Source organism: Nycticebus coucang, chromosome 23, assembly GCF_027406575.1.
Source record: "Nycticebus coucang isolate mNycCou1 chromosome 23, mNycCou1.pri, whole genome shotgun sequence".
Classification (NCBI taxonomy): domain Eukaryota; kingdom Metazoa; phylum Chordata; class Mammalia; order Primates; family Lorisidae; genus Nycticebus; species Nycticebus coucang.
Window position 1 is genome coordinate 12,075,043 of NC_069802.1, and position 23,931 is coordinate 12,098,973.

The following is a 23,931-nucleotide window of genomic DNA, read 5'->3' on the forward strand; positions in this document are numbered from 1 at the left end:
TAGGAACCTCCAGAAACAGAAAGACCTGGGTTCAAATCCCTGCTCTGTAACATTTAAGTATTCCACATGTACGCACCTCAGTTTCCTCCTCTGTGAAATGGGTGCAAACATACCTACTAGTCATAGCATGACAGCATGAAGTAAGTAAAACAAGGGTGTGTTATGCACCTTAAATGGCAGGCATAATTATCATCTCCGCCAAGAGGGCTTCAAGCCAGCCCTCCCACAGGTGGACGGCTCATGTCAACCATTGGTTCACTTCCCCTCTAGGCAAGCTCTGTTGGAAGAGGTGAAAGAGGAGAAGTGAGGGAATGAGATGTCAATCCTTTTGGAGGGCGGACCTCTGTGGGCATAGCCTCTGCACAGGTGGGAGGCAACACAGAAGCTGGGATGGGAAGGAGGGGAGGAAAGAAGGATGATAATGAAGGGAAAGTGGCGAGAAGCTCCAAGGACACTCGATGGCTTCTGCAGCTGACTCTGCTTGGCATTGAGTCCAGATATCCTTTAACTCTTCCAGGGCTCCAGCCTCCTCATCTCACTTGCCATCCTGAGGATGATGGGGACAAGCCAGGAGCTGTCCTTTGGTGTCCTAGAAAGGAGGGGCCTGCTCCTAGTCTGGCCAATTAGAATTCTTGATCCACTTCCAATTCCACCACCGTTATCAAACATTGACCCTACAGCAACTAACGGGCTGGTACCATCTCAGACATGGTCTGAGTCACATGAGACTTTGGGAAGAACACAGGTCCTATGGGGAAATAAATTCCAAGGCCTAAACGAGTGACTTGGAAGAGAACATTGGAAACATGGGCTGTGCAGATCAAGAATGTAAGCCGAAGACAGATGTGGCAAGGTGGGTGTAGTAGTGTTTCTGCTTCTCCTCGGGAGGAATGGCGCCTTATTCACATATTTGTGTTTGGAGCACTGCAGAAAAGCCATCACAAGCTTCCACACCCACCAGAGGTAATTTCCTTAAAAAGCAAACCTGACCTATGGCTCTTCTGTATGGAGATCATGCTGGCTGCTGTTGCTGCTCACTGGAATGCTTTCACATAATATTCAAGGTCTTTCACAAAGTGACCTAATATCTACCTCCCACCTCCAGTCTGTCCCACTTTGCATTTGTCCTGGGCTCTGACCCTGAGCATGCAAGGCCCCTTCATATGGCTGAGCCCTTGCATGGACTGGCTGCTTCCTCTGTCTCAGCTGCCTTCTCCTCAGGCCTTCTCTACCTTCTTTGTGGCCTAGCAAACTCCTACTCATCCTTCAAAACCCAGTGTAAATGTTACTTCCTCACCAAATCACTTCTTAAGTAAAAACAGCATCTCCCATCCCTGCGTCCCTACAATCTTGGCTTCCCTATTTATTATACATCACAGAAAGTGTCCAGATTTCCCATGAGGCAAAGGGTTAATTGTGTCTGTGACCCCAGCTGTAAGGTAAGAGCCAGTCCTAGGTAGGGCCACAATTTTTGTTTGGTAAGCGAAGTGATAATGAAATGAACAGTAATTCCTGAAATATCAGTTTTGAAATTACAATGGACTTTAACTTTAGTTAATAATTTTGCAATATTGTTGTTAATCACATCTGAATTATTTTCTCAGGACCAAGACTAAAGCTGTGGTGGGGCAAGGTGGCTTGTGCCTGTAATCCCAGCACTCTGGGAGGCTAGGAAGGTGAATTGTCTGAGCTCAGGAGTTCAAGACCAGCCTGAGCAAAAGGGAGACCCCGTCACTACTAAAAAATAGAAAAGCTAGCTCAGTGTTGTGGTTTGCATGTGTAGTCTCTGCTACTCTGGAGGGTGAGGCTAGAGGATCACTTGAGCCCAAGAATTTGAGGTTGCTGTGAGCTATGATGCCATAGCACTCTACCTAGGGCAGTAGAGTGAGACTGTCTCAAAAAAACAGGGAAGGGAAGGAAACTAAAGCTGGGTTCAAGCAACCACACCCTAAAAGGATCATCAGACAGGCTCCTAGTTCATTACCACCAGTTATCATCTTGTTAATTTGCTGTTGGTCTGTGGAAAAGAGGATGGGGATGGGTTGAGTCGCTTTGTCCCTCTTTAAAGAAGAGTTGGCAACTGGTTGACACCAGAGGAGACAGTAAAGCGTCTGGATCCTTCTTTTTGAATGTACTACAGTTGTGGTCCCCAAACCCCAGGCCACGAACTGCTTCCAGTCTGTGGCCTATTAGGAACCAGACTGCTCAGCAAAAGGCTAGCAAAGCTTCATCTGTATTTACAGCCGCTCCCATCACTAGCGTCACCACCCAAGCGCCACCTCCTGTCAGATAAACAGTGGCACTAGATTCTCACAGAAGCCAAACCTACTGGGAACTGTCAAGTGCGGGATCAAGGCTGCATGCACCTTACAAGAATCTAATGCCCAATGATCTGAGGTAAATGTAATGAGCATGAATTATCCCCAACCATCCCTGGTCCGTAGAAAAATTGTCTTTCATGAAACCGATCCCTAGTGTCAAGCATGTTTGAGCCCACTGTTCTTACTATAGGATACACAAATGGGGTGGGCCAGGGGTGGAAAACACCGTGCCCTCCTCCTCTCACCCACATCCTTCTACTTTACCGGGCATGCAGCAGAAATACAGAATGCAGTTTTATTCAGAGAAATGGAGAATATGTTCTTGAGGCCAGAGGCTCTGGCAGGGAAGGCATCAAACAACAAGCAACGTCTTTTCATCCGTGGTAGAAAAGGAGCTTTGATGAGAAAGTTGTGCAATAACACCTCCTCCTTCTCCACCCAGGCCCGCCTCTGTCTACCGTTATTATTTCTGGTTTTAATGAATGTGTTCTTTTTTTTTTTGAGTTTTATTTTTGTGATTTTCTTTATATCTTTTTGGAAGTAGCCTGTAAACATAATCAATCTATAGAACATTGTCTTCAATGAAGTCCTAAGATAGGAGCAGCACATTAAAACGTGACAGTAATGTGTCTATCAACAAACTAAATGACATTCGGAATGAGATGTCAAGGTGACATTTTACACATCTTGAAGCAAAAGTTTTAAATCCCGGAGGAAGGGGTGGTGATGGGCGGCACCTGTGGCTCAAAGGGGTAGGGCGCCGGCCCCATGTGCTGGAGGTGGTGGGTTCAAACCCAGCCCTGGCCAGAAACAGCAAAAAAAAAAAAATAACTGGAGGAAGGGGTGGGGAACGGAAAAGCAGAGAGAGGGATGGAGGGAGGGGAGTGGGGTGTTGGTGTGTGCCACACCTTTTGGGGGCAAGACACGATTGTACGAGGGATTTTAACTAACACATGCAATCAGTATAACCTGGTTTCTTATACCCTCAATGAATTCCCAACAATAAAAAAAAAAAGCTTTAAATCCCATTGTGTGTGTGTGTGTGTGTGTGTACGTGTTAACAAAGCCATACAGTTCATCCATAGAAAGTGCAGAGCCCCAGCACAGTGGCTCACCCCTATCACTCTGGGAGACCGAGGTGGGAGGATTACTTGAGCTCAAGAGTTGAGACCAGCCTGAGCCAGGGCAAGACCCCGTCTCTACTAAGAAAAGAAAAATTAAAATTACAAAAAAAAAAAAAAAAAGGAAAGAAAAACTAGCTGGGTGTTGGGTTGTGGTGGATGCCTGCAGTCCCAGCTACTTGGGAGGCTAAGGCAGGAGGATTGCTTCACCCCAAGGGTTTGAGGTTGCTGTCAGCTAGGACTCCTCGACACTGAACCCAGGGCAACAGAGCGAACTCTGTCTCAAAAAAAAAAAAAAAGTGTAGAATCTATTTTTTTGGTACATTCACAGGATTACGCAACCATCACTAAAAACTAATTTTAGTTTTCTTTCTTTCTTTTTTCTTTTGATACAGAGTCTCACCTCTTTCACCCCCGGTGGAGTGCGTGGTGTCATAGCTCATGGCAACAATTTTAATTTTCTTTCCTCCTAATAGAAGGCCCAAGTCCATTAGTCTCTCTTCTCCTCTTACTCACCCACAACCTCCAGCCCTAAACAACCACTAATCTACTTTGTTTCTCTACAGATTTGCCTATTCTGGAAATTTCACATAAATGAGACAATATAATATGGGGTCTCTCGTGACTGGTTCATAATGTTTTCAAGGTTCATCCAAGTTCATCTGCATCGCAGCAGGCATCAGTGCTTCATTCTGTTTACTGCCAAAAAATATCACATGTGTGGACATACTGATGGACATACTGCGCTTTATCCACCTATCCATCACTCTGTGGACCTCTAGGTGTTTCTACCTTTTGGCTATTATGAATACCGCTGTTATGAACATTTGTGTGTAAGATACTGTTTTGGGGGGGCTTTTTTAGACAGAGTCCCATTTGGCGCCCTGGGTAGAGTGCCATGATGTCATAACTCACAACAACCTCAAACTCTTGGGCTCACGCCATCCTCTTGCCTCAGCCTCCCAAGTCGCTGAGACTGTAGGCAACTGCTGCCACACTTGGCTATTTTTAGAGATGGGGTCTCACTCTTGCTCAGGCTGGTCTCCAACTCCTGAGCACAGGTAAGCCACCGCGGCCTCCCAGAGGGCTGGGTTTACAGGTGTGAGCCACCATGCCTGGCTCTGTGTGAGATATTATTTAGATGTGTATTTTCATTTCCCTTGGGTATCTACCTTCAAATACAGAGGGTGCTAAAAAAAAGTGTATACACATTTTAAGCAATGTTATCTACATATTACTTTTCTACGCTGAACTGAATTATCATAGCAATGTAAGACATTTGTTGAAAGGATGGATTAATTGAATGAATGCCAGTGTCACCATGCAACAAGCAGGACAGTCAAAGAAAATGGTGGAAGCACATCGTCACTTGAGGAGCACAAGACCATTCTGAAGTGATATTTGAAATCCCAAGTACAGTGACACTGGAGGCGTGAGTATGCAACAGAGCCTCCGATGCGTAACAATGGCGCCCATTCCTGGTAAGCTTGACATGCACCAGGGGAGACCCGGGAGGCTTGGCAATGTTGCTCAAGCACTAGCTTGCCATCATCAGAAGGGTCTGGGGCAGCGGCCTGTCACTCATTGAGTAAGGCGCCTGCCCCATATACCAAGGGTGGTGGGTTCGAACCCAGCCCTGGCTAAACTGCAGCAAAAAAATAGCCGGGCGTTGTGGTGGGCGCCTGTAGTCCCAGCTACTTGGGAGGCTGAGGCAAGAGAATCGCGTAAGCCCAGGAGTTGGAGGTTGCTGTGAGCTGTGTGAGGCCACGGCACTCTACCGAGGGCCATAAAGTGAGACTCTGTCTCTACAAAAAAAAAAAAATAAAGTGTCTGGATGCTGATAGTAAAACTTTTGAGTTCCTCTTGTAGTTGCAGAAGTCAAACATGACCTGTATTCATCTTTTGTTATCAGTACATATTGAGGATTGCTATTTTAATACAGTTTTCCCCCTCTTAAAATGTGTACATGTTTTGGGGCACCTTCTGTATCACTGCTAGGTCATATGAAAGTTTGAGGAATTGCCCAACCCTTTTCCAAAGTGGCTGCACCATTTTCCAATCCTGCAAGCAATGCACGCAATTTCCAATTGCTCCATATCCGCGTCACACTGAAGGCTGTCTTCCTTTTCTACTACAGCAATTCTAGTGGGCATGAGGTGGAATTTCACTGCAGTTTTGATTTGCATTTCTCTAAAGACTAACAATGTTGAGCATCTTTTTATGTTCTCATTGGCCATTTATATAGCTTTTTCTTTTTTTGCTGTTTTTGGCCAGGGCAGGGTTTGAACCCGCCACCTCTGGCATATGGGGTAGACGCCCTAGTCCTTTGAGCCACAGGCGCCACCCATTTATATAGCTTTTTTGAAGAAATGTCTTTTTGGATCTTTTGTTTTGTTCATTTTTAATTCTGTTGTTCATCTTTTTCTTATTGGGTTTTAGGAGTTGTTTATATTCTAGATGTAAGTCCCTTTTCTTATCAGATATATGATTTGCGAATAATTTTTTCCATTCTGGGCTTGGAAGATGGCATCATTTGTGGGACAAAAGTTTTAAATTTCGATGTGGTCCGATTTATCTCTTTTTTTCTCTTGTTCCTTTTTCCTTTTGTTCTATGTAAACAAACAAACAAACACCTAATTACATATATCCTCCTGTGTTTTATTCTAAGAATTATATAGTTTTAGCTCTTACATTTATGTCTATGATCCATTTTGACCTAACCTAGCACAGTTTTAACACACATTTACTTATGAATTAAAAACATGTTAATAATTTTTAAAATGTTAATTTGGAAATAATCTTTCTTCTTCCCCTTCTCCCTTCAGAATCTTGCAACACACCTGCCCTGTGCAAGCACAATTAGGGATACAAAGATGGGTGAGTCACGGTCACTACGTCAACAAATTTATAATCTAACAAAAAGTTCAAACACAGAGCCTCCTGAGTAGTGCCATGTGTGACAAATGACTTGCTCGAGGCACAGCCAAAATATCTTTTAAAGCCGGGACACCAGGGAGAGCCTGAGAAATCAGGGTTGTTGTCCAATCCAGTGTGTGGCTACGCAGCCCTGGGTGCTCAGAGGGCTGAATTAGGGTGCAACAAGGGGGACACCTTATACCCAATGTGTGTTTAGGGTTTAGGGAGATGGAAATGGACAGGGAGGGGAGCACCCAGGTGGCCAGAAGGAAACTCAGCAAGGTGCAGAGTGAGGAAGCACAAAGAGCTCATCCTCTGTGACAGCGCAAAGTGACAGCTGGGGCAAGCGAAATAGAAACATTGCACCCAAACAATGTTGGGGACTCTGAGTTCCAGGAAAAAGAACTTGAACCACACGCTGTGTTGTGGAAAGTGGGCATCCGGCACAAGGAAGCCATGTCTGGGGATATCAGCCTCTTGGCAGAGGCTACGGTGGCTTGGGAAAGGTAGGCTCTGGGATTAACCACTCAGACATAAGGTATTTTTTTTTAATTTCACATTAATATGAGGGTACAAATGATTAGGTTATAATGTTTGCGTTTGTTAGGTGAGGTTCCTGTTGTAGGTGTGCCCTCACCCAGGAGGTGTGCCATATCCCCTTACACTGTGTCCATTAGGTGGGAGCACACCAGTCCCCTCCCTCCACTCCTCTCCCCCTTCCCTCCACCCTCCTCCCCCAACTTGAATTGAACTGAGTTTTTCTCTTGTGTGGGTATGTATTAGTTTATCTACTGGCTTCCCATTAGTAAATGTAAAGTCTCCGTCTTTTTATGGCTGAATAGTATTCCATGGTATACGTGTACCCTGGTTTATTAATCCATTTGTGGGTTGATGGGCACCTGGATTAGACATAATGTCTTAACTTTCTCTTTTTCTTCTTATTCACTCTTTATTCCCCTTAAAAGAAAGAAGGAAATCTCTGTCTGCATAGTTAACTTTAAAAAGAAATCATGCATAAACCAGGTCCTTGGTGGGTTTTTAAGACAATGACCTCTCCTGTGGGGAACCAAAGGAAACCTTTAGAACAGGTGAGACAGGAATTTTACACACTGCATTGTGGGAAATCAGCCCACCAAGCCCAACAGCCCAATAGAGACGATCAAAAAAATGGACTACTTCAGAAAAACAATTAGGGAGCTACTGAATCCTCTCAAATTTAAGCAAAGCCTAATTCAGCGTGTAGCCTCACAGGCAGGGTAGGCCAGTTTCTCGTCTATCAGCCCATATTTAAACCTGTTGTCATTTTTTTTAAATCAATATGATAAATGTGTATATAATCTGTTCAGAAAGAGAGAGATTAAGCCTGTGATTTAAGGCATTAGAAGTTAATATGTATTAAGATACAGATTGGTAGGATGAAGGAATTCACCACATCTTGAGGGAAGTGGTTCCCTAATAACAATTATGCTGAAACAAGTTTCAGATACCTTTTTTGGGAAGCATCAAAGCAAACTCTATAAATGTGCAGCCTGAGTCGTTGATGTATTAAGAGAAAAGCAGCGATGAGCATTGTATGACCTTAAGCGGAGAGAATGCTTAAAAAGATGGGTGAGCTTGGGAAGGTTTCAAGAGCAAGACGTTTGAGACCACACAGGAGCCCCCGCAGACTTTGAAACTGATGCCGAAAGCCCCACTTTGAATGGGAACAGTGTCCCTCACTGTGCTGAGAGTCCTTCTTTTGAGTAGGAACCAAGGGCTATTTATTGGGTGAGGATCCAAAAAAAAGCAACACTGGGGCTTCCTTCTGCCCATCATAAGTCCCGCACACTCGCCTCATGTCCTCTGTCTGTTTCCATCTCTCCTAACAGAAGCCTGCTGGGGGAACTCCAGCCTTGCCCAAGTCCCCACCTAAGCCAAGCCAATCTTCAAACAAGAAGCAGCTTTTTCACTACAGATCCTTTTTTTTTTTTTTTAAGGAGGGGGTTGAAATGTCCTCACTTGAACTTAAAGGCTTAATGAGTTTTAGTGCCACAAAGCTGGACACAGCCCAAGTCAGCGTGGCCAATTATGCTTTGGCAGAACGGCAAGGGAGAACCCCACACAGAAGGCCTATCGAGTTCTCACCAGCCTGCAAAGGCCAAAATCAGTAATGGCAGAAGGACCCAAGTTCGCTGAGATTTGAGTGATAATCTGGGTTAGAGAAAGAGCTGTAGACAGAGCGCAAAGACCTTGGTGCTGCGCACCTTGGGTGTCCCCCTAAGGGGGGACCTGCAGAAGGCAGGTTGAAGATCTAGGCTCAGCAGGGCTGCTGTGAGGATTAAACCAGGGAAGGGTGGGTGAACACTGAGCACAGGGGACCATAAGGCACCAGTCTGAATTCCCCAACAAGTGGAGTGACCGTATCTTCCAGCTAACCAAGGTCAGTCCCAGATACCACGTGTTCTAGTATCTCACCTGGTCAACTCCCCCCTCCACTGTGCAGAGTGAAAGGAGGAGTCAACCAGAAGAGACACTAGAACGCTCTGGATGACAAACTATGTGGGTGCTCTACTAATAAGCCATTGGGTTACACTGATCTCAATTCTTCATCAGGAAAATATTGCAAGTACAGTTTACATTACATAAGGTTTCAAACACTACCCTGTTGAAATGATGCAAAAGCATGAGCCAAACTAAAACAATCAGGTAAAATCATGAGCACCTAACCGGCAGTTCCCGGAGATGGGTGTTCATTGGCAGAGGGTCTAGCATCTCCTTCTTCAAGCAAGGGAGGCCTTTTCTGAAGTTTTGCTCAGTATGACATCTGCCAAGGCCAAGCAGTACAGATGACCTCCACCTTCTTAAAAGTATTCTTACTTTCCTTGGTTTCCATGACACCACATTTTTCTGTGTTTTCTCCCATTTCTGGCCTGGGGTACAGACTTCCTCAAACTGAGACCCATCTAACATGCAGAAGGCAGGTTAGAAGATCTAGGCTCGCAGGGCTGCCCAACCTTTTTTCTTCCCTGCTGCACGGTGGAAGAAGAGTCGTCCTGGGCCACACATTAAACACACAAACACTAACGAAAGCTGATGAGCTATAAAAAAGGTCCATGCATAATTTTCAGAATCTTTGACACCACAGATAAGCAAAACCATCCTCACATAATCCCCACGCAGCCCACAGGCCACAGGATCAACCCTCTCGTCTGCTCTTTCCTGATGTGGTCCTTCTCCAGAGAGACACAGTTTAACCTTCATGTCCAAAAGCAGTTTGCAAATCCAGCTTGAGCGAGTTAAATCCAGTCTCACCCCAAGCACCAACTCCTCACTTCCAAAAGCCTACAGGACTCTACCCTTGATGAGCTGTCTATATATCCCAAACTCAACCTGACCAAACTGAAATCACAACCTCTCCCAACAAAGAGAGGACCCTTTCCAGCTTAGAGCAAGGGCCCTACCCTGCTGCTTGTCATTAACAACTGAAACGCTGAGGCATCTTTTAGCCTTTTCTTTCATTCATCCTTATATAGTCCGCCAAATCCTGCTGATTTCATCAAAATTCTCACTTCCATTTTTCTGGGGCTCAAACCTAGAAACCCTCATGAGCTCACCAGGCCCTGCACAGTCTTCCCCTTCCCTACTTCTCTCCATCCCCCTCATCTCGGACCACCGCTGCCCTTGCTTGCTACGTTTTGGCCAAACAAGTCCACTTGTAAGTCTCCCACTGCACAGAGCTTCCTCCTGTCTCAGGAATTTCAAACATGTTATTCTTTCGGCCTGGAGTATGTTTTTCCTCTTACTTTCTTCTCCCTTCCCTCTTTCCCAGGAGAAGAGAAGAATTCCTACTCTTCACCTAGGTCTCCACCTAAATGTTGCCTCCTCACGGGAACCTGAGATTCACATCCTGCGTAGACTCAGGATTTCGATTCCAGATCTGATCAGCCCTTCCCCCTGTACAGGATTTTACTGCCTGGTGTCCTAGTCTGCAGGGTACCTGCCACATTCAGAGGCGGGATCTCATATGGGTCAGTGGAAGGAAGGAAGAGAAGCCCTCTCACCGCAGGGCGGTCGGGAATGAGTACACCCATCACAGCACACTCATTCCCAGCTCATGTCTTCCCTCCGCTGTTGTCCCTGCATCAGATGCTATGACATTGTGAATTATAATAACAAATATGCATTTTGGTCTTCATCCCTGGTTCCCAGTACAAAGTTCCTAAAATCCTTGTAATCTCCTGACCTGGAGTGATGCTAGGAGCATCTTTGTTCTAATGTTTAGTCTTGGACACTGGCTGCTAACAGAGAGCTCATATGCTGGAATTTCCTGGTGACAGGAGTGTCTTTGTTCCAACGAGGTGACTCCAGGTGGGCTCCTGGATGGGGCGGGTCACCGGAAAGACCAAGCTGTGATGAGGAGTTAGGAACCAGGCACGCCCAAGTAATAAAACCTGCATGAATATCCCTGTATATTTTATGGTTTTTTCTCCTGTAATGACCCATTCTCCAACACCTGCAGGGAAACAGCATTTGGGTGTCCTGAAAAAGTAGGAAGAAGGGGAAAGTTTGTTTCCTCTATAAAGTTGACTTTTCTGCTCCACCAGCCTATTCTTGTCTAAAGCAAAATTCAGCTGCCATATCTCCCCAGTAACTGTCTCCAAACCACAACAGTATCCCCTTATTTGACCTCTGATGAAACCTTGGAGATTAAATCTTGGTCACTCTTGTGTTACTCACACACTGGTTCACACTGCGACTTAACTGCTTTGTGTGTGTGCTCCGTCCCCAAGAACCTATACAACTTCTGAAGATCATGTCTGACATTCTGTTTTTACACCCCTTGGTGCCTGCCTTGGTGCTATTTCGCACGTAGTCGATACCAAACATGTCTCCCAAGTGATAAGATGTCACCACGGACTCGAGACCTGTCGTGGAAAGCCAGCACACAACTTTGGCACACCACATCTCATGCTGAAATCATGTCAAGAATCCAAGACCAGGCCTCTTTCTCAGAACAAGCAGCTCATTTATCAGCGATGATATACCGAGTGTTTGCCAACAGATTTCTTATCTCCAGAAAATTATTTCAGCAACATAAGAACTCAGACAAAAATCCACTAAGACATTCTTTACTGGTCACTTATTTGTAGACTCACATACTCAGACTTTGCAGTCCATGACAACGTGCTTGCAAAACAAAAACTAACAGTTTAGCTCTGTGACTCCCAGGAAGATGAAAGTAGCAATGGAGAATCTTACACTTGGAGAAAACAAAGGCACCCACCTTTTGGTCTCCTAGGCTTCAGGGATCCTTAGGGACGGGTCTGTTCTTCACATGAAATGTGTGTGTGGGAGACAGAGCGGCAGAGATCAGAAAGAGAGACAGAAACAAAGAGAAAAATCGAGGGTAATAGTGACCAAGACAGGGAGAAGGTTAACCGTTGTCACTGGTGGTCAGGGGACCTCGGTGGCAGGCCTACTACTGGGTCTCAATTTAGTTGCCCAGGGTCTACAGCAGATGTATTGCGTGTCACACCAGTGTCTACACACAGAGGGACAGAAGGTCTTCAAGAAGCCCTCAGTCTGGTCCAGGAAGCAGACACAGGATGAAGAGGCAGAGCTTTGTGACAGGACCACAGTGGGGTTGAGTACAGGCCACAGAGGAGCCCACCATCTCTGCCTGGAGGGTTCTGGAACCAGAGAAAGAAACCACAGCGGACTGGATGGAGTGGGTGGAAGTGACATTACCACAGAGGTCAAGGTTATTGTTTCCAAAACAATCACTCTGGGCCCCACGCTCTGCCAGCCAAAGTTCATTATTCACAGATGAGCTAGTTTGTAAGGGACCCGAACGTTCTTGCCCAGTTTTTGATCACAAGCGAGGCAAGAGAATTAGAAGGTAAAACTCAAATGCCTTCATCCTGTAGCTTTCTGGCAGCCCAAGGGAGCGTGCCAACGTGCGTGCAGTGACACAGAGTGGCATTGATTATGTCATTTCATCATTGACTCTTGGCCTATCCCCAACAATAATAATGGGAACAGCCAGTGGTAACCCATTAGTAACAGGGCGCTGGGCCAGCCCAGACACCGTGCTGAGTGCTCACTGTAATCTCTTACGTGTATCTCCCAGAAAACTTATGAACTAGTGATTTCTCTGTTACATAGATGAAGGGAGAAAAGTTAACATTTATGCATCTGTGATACCCCAGGCACTGAACAAAGAGTTTTATACATGTTGTCCATTCACGTAACCCTCACAACAACCCCATGAATTAGGCACAATTATTATCTGTTTTCATAGGTGAGTAAACTGGAACTCAGAGAGGTTAGGTAACTTGCCTAAGGACACACAGGAGGCAAATCTAGGCTCTGGCCCATCTAAGAGGTTGATCCCCAGGAAATCATATTATTTGATTGATTTTTGGTCTCCTAACTCAATCATGTCATAAGATTCAATGTAGGGATTCCAAAATCCATTCAATTTCTGCTATGCTCTCTCTCATAAAAGGGTTTGAACTGGCTTTTGTTAAATATGCATCCTTAAATAATAACCAAAAAGAAAGAAAGAGGAGGAGGGAGAATGAAAATCAAACCTGAGAAGAAAGGAGAGAATAGAGGAAGAAGCATGGGAGGAAAATTGATGGAGTAGACACACTGAAGTTTGGCTTTGCGTCACCAGATGGGTAAGTTACAAAGGGCCATGGACAGTGACCACATATCCCCATTGCCAGGAAGCAACTGGAAATCTAAGGGGAGCCTGAGGTTGTTCCCATGACTGGGAGGCACTTTGGGCTTGACATAAACAAGTTGGAGGAGACGTAACATCCGCAAAGGGTAGGACTACCCAGAAGTCAAAAGGAATTGTTCTTACAATGTCAATAGCATCCCTGAGGGGGACCATCAGATCCAAGGCCCTCCCGATGGACTCTGTGCTGTCTGCGCAGCTGCAGGGACCCCACTGGCTGCGCTCCCCTGGATCTCCCGGAAGAAATGTTAGGAAACTCAGGGGGGGAGAAATGTCAGAATTAATGGCAGAGAAGCAAACATTGGCAAGGAAAAGGTCTCAGGTGTGCAGAGGCAGCCCCTGGAGGGGGACAGAGCCGGAAGTACGGGGCCTTATTCTAGCAGGTGCCAAGTAGGTCTTGAGGAAAAATGCAAGTGGACAGTTCTGAATCCCCCTCCTTCGCCTTCAGGGAATCAGTGGTGAGTTATTCGGGAGGAGGCCCTACTACAAATCCAGAGAAAATGCAGACTGCTCAGAGGACCACCTGGGAAAGAGCTGTTATTGGGAGAGAGGTCTCTTTCCCAGCTCCAAGTGCCCCAGTGTGGCACAGTTAAGAATGTGACTATGAACACTCCAGGGGCATCAGAAGAAAAATGGAGGCTCCTGGGAGCAGCAGCCCAAATCCCTGGTGGAGAGAGATAGAGGCCAGGAAGGGCTCAGAGCAAAAGCAGTTATCGCCTGAGGGCTGAGCAGATGGGTCCACAAAGGACACAGCCTGTTTCTTAGGAAAGAAGCTCTTCCCTGACAACATCCCAAGGAAGGGGTGACTGCAGATCTCAGTGACCCCCGCCTGACCTCCTCTCCAGGTTCTTCTCTCTGCAGTTTAGACAACAGGGTCAAGGGAATGGGCTCCTGACAGGAAGCACCCTTCTTGGAGCACACCCTGGGAGCGAGGCCTAGTGAAGCACGCATTTTCTTTACTAGAAGTTCTGAAGGTCATGTGTAGTGGTTGGGGGTAAGAGTCCCTCGGTGGGCACTGGCTGGTTTGGTTGGTCCAACAATCATTGCTTCCTCCCAATTTTCATTAGAAGACCTTTCCTTCCCCAGAGCTCTAAGCATGGAGGGCGGTTGTGGGACCAGGTAGAGTGTGGACCGTGCTTAAACCCAATGTCCTGGCTCCAGGCAAGGGCAAGTCCAGACCTGGCCACTCAATTGATTCCAAGATTGGCATAAGACACAATTCCAGTCAGTGAAGAACAGGCATCAGGTCTTCTGCTGGATTGCTCACACCGCTATCTCTTTTTTCCTTCTAGGACTTCAAAGCTAGTACAACGGTAGCCAACTATATCACCAACTGGAGAAACTTACCCAAAAGACAACGCCAAGCGAGAAGAAAGCAGAGGCAAGAGGGGTGATGGACAGATAAATGGATGGTGGACAGACAGAAAAACAGAACAGCAGTGACACAATTCCGCATGACCATGCAGCGATGCCCGCAGCGGGTGTGCACAGCTATGATCCATCTCTGTGTTTATTCATGGGAACCAGTCACTTCGCATGTTCATTTAAACTGGTTGGAGCTGCATCTCTAGCACTGGCAACCACCAAAATTCTCACTAGCAAACTCCCACTTCCCTCTTCCCCCCAAACCCCACTGCATTCTTTAAATGCAGAGGACATAACATCATTTTGTCAGGTCTCTCCACATAGGAAAAGAGGGAAGTGAAGAAGGAATTATACATCGGTGGGGGAGGGAGGAGCACCATGGATTTCAAATTCATTTCCCAGACCCTAAATTAAGATTCTCACTGAGAATTGAATGCAGTGAACAAAGGAATTAGCTTGTTTTCTATTGGACTCATTGTTTTAGGTTCAGGGAGACTAAAGAGACAGGTAACTAGATGAAGTGGATTTTCTTTTTCTTTTCTTTTTTTTTTTCTGCCTTCCCACATTACTTTTATGTATCCAAGGATGAACAAGTAAAACCAATGCAGAACAACTTACCAAATAGAACTAATCCAACAAATCCTGTTGGTTTTTTTTTTAATTTATTTATTATTAAATCATAGCTGTGTACATTAATGCGATCATGGGGCACCATACACTGGTTTTATAGACCATTTGACATATTTTCATCACGCTGGTTAACATAGCCTTCCTGGCATTTTCTTAGTTATTGTGTTAAGACATTTATATTCTACATTTAGTTTTCAAAAATCAGCATAAAGGACATTACTGCAGATACAGCAAATATTTAACTCTGAAGGATATATTAGGTGTTACTGTATCATTGCTAAATGTCTTGACTGCTTATGGAGGAAAATGCCCTCCTTAAGGGATGTTTAAGAGATATAAGATGTAGCATTTAAGAGTTGAGTTTCTTGATGTCTGCATGTTACTTTCCAATGGTTCAGGGAAAAAAGAGGCATACTTACATAAAGTGATAAATCAAATAAAGGGATGAATAAATAAAGGGATAAATAAATCAAATAAAGGGCAAAATGATAATTTTTAGTACATTTAAGCTCAGGGTAAATCGATATTTATTATATTATTCATGGAACTTTTCCATAAGTTTGAAATTGCTCAAAATACACAGTTCGAGGGAAAATTTATAAAGAAACTGAGAAAACCTTTGTAAAAAGTTATTTAAGTTTGCACTGCCCAAACTCAATTACTTAACTTTATGAGGGTAAACAATTTACATCTAAAATTAATTCCCAAGTCCTTTCGGGCTGGCAAAGTTTCTCTGCAAAGGACCAAATAGTAAACATTTTAGGCTTTGGGAGCCATAGATGGATGCTTGTTTAGTTCAATTTTATTTACAGTTCTTTAAAAACATAAAAACCATTCCTAGCAAGAAGGCCAGCACAAAAACAGGCCAACAGCCATAATTTGCCAACCCTGATGTAGCTGAAATTCCATAGAGTTCCATTTAAATAATAAAATCATGGCCAGGAAAACAAGTCAGAAACTTTTGTCTCTGGAATTATTTTGAAACATTTTGGTGACAGCCTCATGAGTGAATGTCTCTATTCTGGGAACAGCTTCTTCAGGGAATGGCTCTTTGCAGAAGAGAAAGCTTTTTCTATCCTTAAATTCTCAAGGCAACAGCACAGTATTTGATTAATATTTCTGAGATCATGACACTTGTCACATGTTGACAGCTCTGTCGAATTTTGGCCCCTGACTCAATTGCTCAGCAGAGAGCTCACATCATCGAAGCATCTGAACTCCAGTTACACACACAGTTGGCAAAAAGACATCTACTATAATTCTCCTGGGCATGTACATGCTGTTTTATACTCGCTGTTACTGTAAGTCATACATTTATGCATGAGTATTACTGCACGGGGTGGCCTGCAAGGGCGCATGAAGGAAGCGATCTCCCAGGGTGATCTGAGGGCACTCAGAGTCCGTGGTGCAGGCTGCCTGTAGGCGCCAGGCTCTTTTCTCTCCTTCCTCTGCAGTGCTTAGCCCAGGCCCCCACTCTGTCTGCTTCCATCACGTCTCGATGGCTCTATCAATGAAAACTGAAATCCTGCCATCCTCTGCTGACCACGGACTCCTCTCCTTTCAGCTCCTCCACACCCTCACTGGTACTGAACCTGCCTTCTTATCCCAAGAAAGGCTACCAGGCCCTTGATACTTAACATTTTTCCAAGACCATGAACCCTGTGTAGTCCTTCTTAGTCCTCTGCCCGTCTGAGAGCCAGTGGCTCACCCTCTGAGCTGCCCTCATCCCCATCCTTAGGTTTTTAGGCACCAACCTTCCTCCCCTTCTCTCTCTTCCCCACCTGCCTTTAGAAAACCTCGCGCTTTTCTCTCCCATTAAAATCTCGATTCTAGGCTCGGCGCTTGTGGCTCAAGCGGCTGAAGCGCCAGCCACATATACCTGAGCTGGCAGGCTCGAATCCAGCTCGGGCCTGCCAAACAACAATGACGGCTGCAACCAAAAATAAATAAATAAATAAATAAAATAACCGGGCGTTGTGGCAGGTGCCCGTAATCCCAGCTACTTGGGAGGCAGAGGCAGGTAAATCACTTGAGCCCAGGAGTTGGAGGTTGCTGTGAGCTGTGATGCCACAGCACTCTACCCAGGGTGACAGCTTGAGGCTCTGTCTCAAAAAAAAAAAAAAAAAAAAATCCCGATTCTAGGCAGGCATGGTGACTTACACCTGTAATCCTCGCCCAATGTAAGGCTGAGGCAGGTGGATTGCCAGAGCTCAGGAGTTCAAGATCAGCCTGAGCAAGAGCAAGACGCCATCTCTAAAAATAGCCGGGTATTGTGGTGGGCGCCTACAGTCCCAGCTATTGGGGAGGCTGAGGCCAGGGAATTGCTTGAGCCCAAGAGTTTGAGGTTGCTGTGAACTATGACACCACCAGCACTCTACCCAGGGTGACAAAGTGAGACTCAGTCTCAAAAAAATAAAAAAGTACCAATTCTAGAACTCTGGTTAAGAGCAAACCTAAAGAATCAGACCTCCTAAATTTAAATACATTTTATCTGTGTGACTTTAGCCAAATTATTATTTTGTTTGTTTGTTTTTGCAGTTTTGGGCTAGGGCTGAGTTTGAACCCACTACCTCCGGTATATTCGGGTCGGCGCCCTATTCCTTTGAGCCACAGGCGCCACCCCAAATTATTTAATCTTTTGTGCCTCAGTTATTTTCTCTGTAAAATGGTACCACTAGTACCTTATAGGGCACAGGTAAGTTTAGAACCAGGCTGACAAGAGGGAAACCAGACCTCAGGTCCAGAAAATGCCTTTCTGTTTGATGAGAGCTATTAGTTTTTTTTCAGGCTCATAAGCACCCCAGGAAATTTTTAGTGAACAAAGAGCATGTGTCTGTACACAATTGCAACTAACATTGAGAGTGGATCCAACTCAGACAAAAGGATGAGAGTTTGTTGAACAAGAGAGAATTTAACAATGCTGTTCACGTATTTGCCAACTGGGGTTATAACACTGTTCTAAGATGCCAACTGGGCTTCTATTTTGAATAACACAAAGCTGGAAAGCTCCAAATCATTTTTAAAAAGAGAGCTACATATTATGGCAGCCTCGTTCTAAGAAGACCTGAACTGCTTTGTTTTCAAAATTTGAAATCATGGAGCATTCTTCTTACTTTCAAACATTGCTATGGTGTGGGGTAGCTAGGAGTCAGAATTCCTTAATCACCAGCATCCACAAAACTCCCTCTGGCTCTAGAGAGAGGTACAGCCTCAGGCATTCCCATCTACTCTCTAAAGACAGGGGTTTGAAACCTGTGTGGATCCACAGGAGTCTGGGGACCTCCACTCTCCTAGGGCTCCCAAGATAAGTTTCCTGGCTTTCAGGCCCTGCCATCAAACAATCCCACAAACACTTTCTTGATAGATTGGCCTTGGGACACAAGTCCTAGAAAATACACCTGCTAATGTCCGTCTATGGTAGCCCAATATTCTCAACTCAGACAAAACCTGACCATGGAGGTGAGGAAGGAGACCCACTTCCCCCACTGTTCCCAGCCTTCATTGCACTCAGTCCCTCGGGTCAGGGCTTGGGTTCTCACTGCTGTGTGAGTTCTGCACTTAGAAATCTGGTCAGAGCTGGCTCTCTGGCTGCTCACCCACTTGCTCTTACAGGCCCGGCTGGGGCTCGTGCTGCTGGCTTTCCTGACCTCAGGCTACCAACAGGGTTTATTACTCCTTAGCAAACTCTTTGTCAGGAATGCCAGCTGAGAATCTGGTCCTGGATCTTAGGCTCCAAAATGCATGCTTTTTCAAAGCCATGGGGTCAATACGAAAGTTTTGACAGACTATGTTGTGGTCCATTATGTCACTTTCAAGAAACCGCATCCTCTCTGATTCACCATGCAAGCTTCAATTTGTTCAGCTCATCAGTGTTGCTGGGAGGGCTGCATTGGTTTCCATCCCCATGGATGTTACATTTTCTTGATTTTTGTGTGTCTCAAAACTTTCATAATAACCCATGTACATCAAGGGTCTAATCCTCCATGGTTAGAGGACTTAGATAATAACTTACTTATCTCAGGTTTTTATCTTATTTATTTATTTTTTAGAGAGAGAATCTCCCTCTGTTGCCCTGGGTAGGGTGCTATGGCATCATCATAGTTCATAGCAACTTCAAACTCCTGGGCTCAAGTAATCTTCCTGCCTCAGCCTCCCAAGTAGTTGAGACTATAAGCAGGGGCCAATTTTTCTAATTTTTTTAGCAGAGATGGAGTCAAACTCTTGCTCAGGCTGGTCTTAAACTCTGACCTCAAGCGATCCTCCCACCTCAGCCTCCCAGAGTGCTAGGATTACAGGTGTGAGCCACCATGCCCAGCTTGTCTCAGCTTTTATTCTACCTACCCAGGCAGCAGCATTTGCCTATTATTGTCTAATTCACCATTTTCCTCAGCTTCACCCCCAGCCTATCAGCAATCCAAGCCCTTTCTTTTTTTGAGACAGAGTTTCACTTTGTCGCCCTTGGTAGAGTGCCATGGCATCACAGTTCACAGCAACCTCAAACTCTTGGACTTAAGCGATTCTCTTGCCTCAGCCTTCCAAGTAGCCGGGACTACAGGTACCCACCATAGCACCTGGGTACTTTTTGGTTATAGTTGTCATTGTTGTTTGGTGGGCCTGGGCTGAATTTGAACCCTCCAGCCCCAGTGTATGTGTCTGGCACCCTAGCCACTGAGCTACAGGTGCCAAGCCCCAAGCCCTTTCTTTATCTTAAGAAGCCCCTGGATATAATCTGTGCCTCCATGTTGTTCTAACCATGCTATTTCCTACCTATGACCTGGACCTAAAATCCACTTCTCCATCCCAACAAGCCTGTCAGTGCAACTTGATGCTAAATAAATAACACACCTACTCAGTCCACTTGCATTGGACTGAGGGACCCGGTGAGGCCAACACCAGCAAGCTCTCTGCAAGGAGAAACAAGGGTGTGGCCCCCTCCAATGTTCCTCACTGGCTTTTATTGAAATCTCAGACATAAGAAAATACAGCACAGCAGAAAGCTTCAAAGAGAGAGTGAAGGTTACAAAAGAAGGAGTTTATCTTTTACTGCAGGATTGAATTTTTAACTCATTCTGTTTACTGCGCTCCTGTCTTGCCTTTTTCTTATCACTGCTGAATAGGACTTAGTGCCGAGACAGTGTGCTGTGTCTAATGAGTACTGCTTTTAGTACTCAGGGCACACTCTGTCCCTAGTGCCTAGCATTTTTTCACATAATGCTCTACCCTACACCTATATTTACTTACGAGTTTTCAGAAGACCAGTCAGTGGATAGTGCCCTGCATACATCAGGAGATACTATCCTGTAACTCAGTGGTTCTCAACCTTCCTAATGCCGTGACCCTTTAATACAGTTCCTCATGTTGTGGTGACCCCCAACCATAAAATTATTTTCATTGCTACTTCATAACTGTAATTTTGCTACTGTTATGAATCGTAATGTAAATATCTGATATGCAAGATGTATTTAGGCAACCCCGTGAAAGGACTGTTCAACCCCCAAAGGGGTTGCGACCCACAGGTTGAGAACCGCTGCTGTAACTCAATACCTAGGTAAGAAATAAATTTTACATAAGTAAATCCTCTAGTAGCAGAGCCCTGTCTTCAGAAAAAGGCTACGAATCCAAAATCAGGTAGGCATATGAGTCCGTGACAGATTTACTCATGGGAATGCAGTGGAGAAGTGGGTGCCCATAAGCATCCCTGGAGCAAATGGTTGGTAAACAAAAATTGGTACCAAAGGGCCACTTCAAATGAGCCAGCATGGTCCACATAAATTAAATCTGATTCTGGCTAGTGCATTAACATCAGAAAAGGGCTAAGCCCAGAATCATCGGAAAAGCAGGTACAAGAACAGAAGCATGTGAAGTCTGTCCGAGCCCATCTCTGCTGAGGTGCTAAACTAACTACGGCTCACCTGAGCGATGAGCTCTGATTTAGACACAATAAAGGGGAAAGTGGGGCTGATGGAAACAAAATATGAGTGGAGGGGAGAGACCCCATAGGAAGAATAGTATGGGAAAAGCAAACAAAAGATAGGCATTTTTCTTTAAAGAAAGAAGAGCAGTGGGGAGGCAGGAAAAAAAAATGCTGACATTGAGCTCTGTTGAGGGATTCTGCCGAACAATCCACATCCACACAGCACTGCACAGTCTTTTCAAGCATCTTGGTCATGTTATCCTTTTGAGGTTCACAAAAAGCCTCTGAAACAGGCAGAGTTATAAAATTTTTATTACCATTTTTGAAAAAAATGAGACTCCAGGAGGTTAAATGATTGAAGCAGTAAAGTAAGAACTTGAATCTCTAGTCCTCAGGCTCCAAAACTCATCAGTATGTCCCAAATAATATTCTGAAAAGTTGCTAAAAGAATAGTCCTATCTTCCGTGATTCTATTTACATGCAGTTCAGGAGAAGACAAAATAGATGCTGTGGTGATAAAATCAGAGCAGTGTTTGTCTCCGGGGACTGAGACTGAGTGGGAAGAAGCATGACGGAATTTTTTGTTTCGTATGTTGATGCCCATATAGGTTGCACACATGTACACATTTTTCAGAACCCATTAGGTTGTATACAAAGGGACGGTGCATTTCACTGTATGAACATTTCATCTCAATAAAACAAAAATGGGCACACAAATGACAGAACGTGTTAAATAAATTCAAGTTTTTGAATGTTGACATTTATGGGCCACCATTTATAAGGCTCCAGCTTATTTTGTATCTAAAACCACAAAAGATATTGCAAGGGTACATGTCAAATCTATCGCAGGGGTACATGTCAAATCTATCAAGGGTAGAATATAAATGTCTTAACACAAAAATTAAGTAAGTGAGGTGAAGGCTATGTTAACCAGTTTGATGTAAGCATTCCAAATTGTATATAAAATCAGTACATTGTACCTCATAAATGCATTAATGTACACAGTTATGATTTAATAAAAAAAAAAAATAAAACCACAAAAGAGGGCCTGGCGCGATGGTTCACACCTGTAATCCTAGCACGTTGGGAGACTGAGATGGGCAGATTGCTTGAGCTCAGGAGTTGGAGACCAGTCGGAGCAAGAGCTAGACCCCATTTCTTGGTCTTTACTAAAAAAAATTAAGAACTAGTCAGGTGCTGTGGCTGGTGCCTGTAGTCCCAGGTACTTGGGAAACTGAGGCATGAGAATCACTTGAGCCTAAGAGTTTGAGGTAGCTGTGACCTATGATGTTACCCAGGGTGACAGAGTGAGACTCTGTCAAAAGAAAAGAAAAGGAAGAAAGAAGGAAGGAGGGAGGGAAGGAGGGAAGGAAGGAAGGAAGGAAGGAAGGAGAAAGAAGGAAAAGAAAGAAACCACAAGAGCTCTTAATTCTTCAAAACATGAAAATTAAACATTACAATTATCATTCACATTTGAATTTTGCCAACACCACAAATTAAACGTGTTAAAAAAAACAACTGAGTGACGTAGGCCAAGTAAGAAACATTAGCTGGCATGCTTCTGAGATGTTTTAAGTATAGAGAAGTGCTTTTTTCACTTGGCACAATCTTCTTTCATTTGGGATGAAAAGAGAAAGAAAAGCTGCTACTTTTACTACAATTAGGTCCACGTCCTTATAACTACACTAGCACAAATTCCTGCATAGTAAAAGTTGACTGGAGCTGGGCAGCAGCTACCAGATTCTCCTTGACCTAGTATGGGACTGCCACAGTCTCCACCACTCCTTACTATGCACCAAGACTCCCTCACCAGCTTGCTTCCTGCCTAGCCCAGTGATTCTTTCAGTTTCATATTCAAACAGTAAATAAATTCAAAGTAAAACAGTAAAAGCATGATAGACAAACTGAATAATATTGATGATGTTTCTTCAATAAAACGAACTAGATATAGGCTATACTTACTCACACAGAAGAATTCCATTTTCTAACCCTGTCCGAAAGTCTTTATCACCAAAGCTTCTCCCAGTTACTTGCTGGAAAAGAAAAAAGAAAAAGAGAGCATAAATTTCTCTTTTTAAATCAGGAAGCTCAATTTTGTTATTATGAATATTTAAGAGCCTTGGGAAAACTGGTGGCATTCCAAGAACGGTAAAGACCTGTTAGGCCTGAATTTTCTAGCTGTGTGCAGCTTTGCTTAGACCAGCTAAAGCTGAACTTACATCACTTCTTTGAAGGCTTTCTTTTCCTATTTACTACCTTAAAAAATATCTGTCCTTCCTGATAACAATTTATTACTTTGGGGGGTTTGGCCAGTATAAATCAGTACCCCCACCTCTTTCATCCGGAGGATCCAACCAACACATCTTTCCAAAAAGCCTGAGGAAAGTCCCACCTGAGGACAATGTCCCCATTTACCAAAACATTAAGGGAGTAGAAGAGAAGAGGTCACAGAGGTCTAAGCTCAGGAGGCTAGCATCAAGACCAGAAGACCAAATCCAAGATCCATAAATAGCATGCATCAAAGAAGAAAAAATTAGAAGTTGGAAAAGATTAATCACCTGGTAGCACAAGACCATGGCCATTCTCAGTAGGCCTGTGGTCAAGGCACCAGGGAGGCATTTATTTGTGCTTTCAGTAAATATTGATTGAGCACTAACAATACGCTAGGTAAATACAGTATCTCAGTATTTATGGGGGACTGATGCTAGGACACCTCTTACATACCAAAATATGCAGATGCTCAAACCCTGCTATAAAATGGCATTATTTACATATAATTTGCGCATATCCCCTCATATACTTTAAATAAATCATCTCTAGATTATTTGTACTACATAATACAAGATAAATGCTATTTAAGTAGTCAATATACTGTATTTTTTAGGAAATAATGACAAGGAAAAACTCTAGACATGTTCAGTACAGACACAATTCTGGTTT

General features: G+C 44.4%; 1 protein-coding gene across 12 annotated transcripts in view; it reads right to left on the minus strand.

Annotated features, from left to right (window-relative positions):
* The window catches only part of LIMCH1 (LIM and calponin homology domains 1), a 356,706-nt gene that overhangs the window by 189,779 nt on the left and 142,996 nt on the right, over window positions 1-23,931 (minus strand). For all 12 annotated transcript variants that reach the window (XM_053577488.1, XM_053577484.1, XM_053577482.1 and 9 more), the window contains exon 2: window positions 22,954-23,024. In XM_053577488.1, the coding sequence (XP_053433463.1) occupies window positions 22,954-23,024 (71 nt within the window). The remainder of the gene's footprint in view (window positions 1-22,953; window positions 23,025-23,931) is intronic.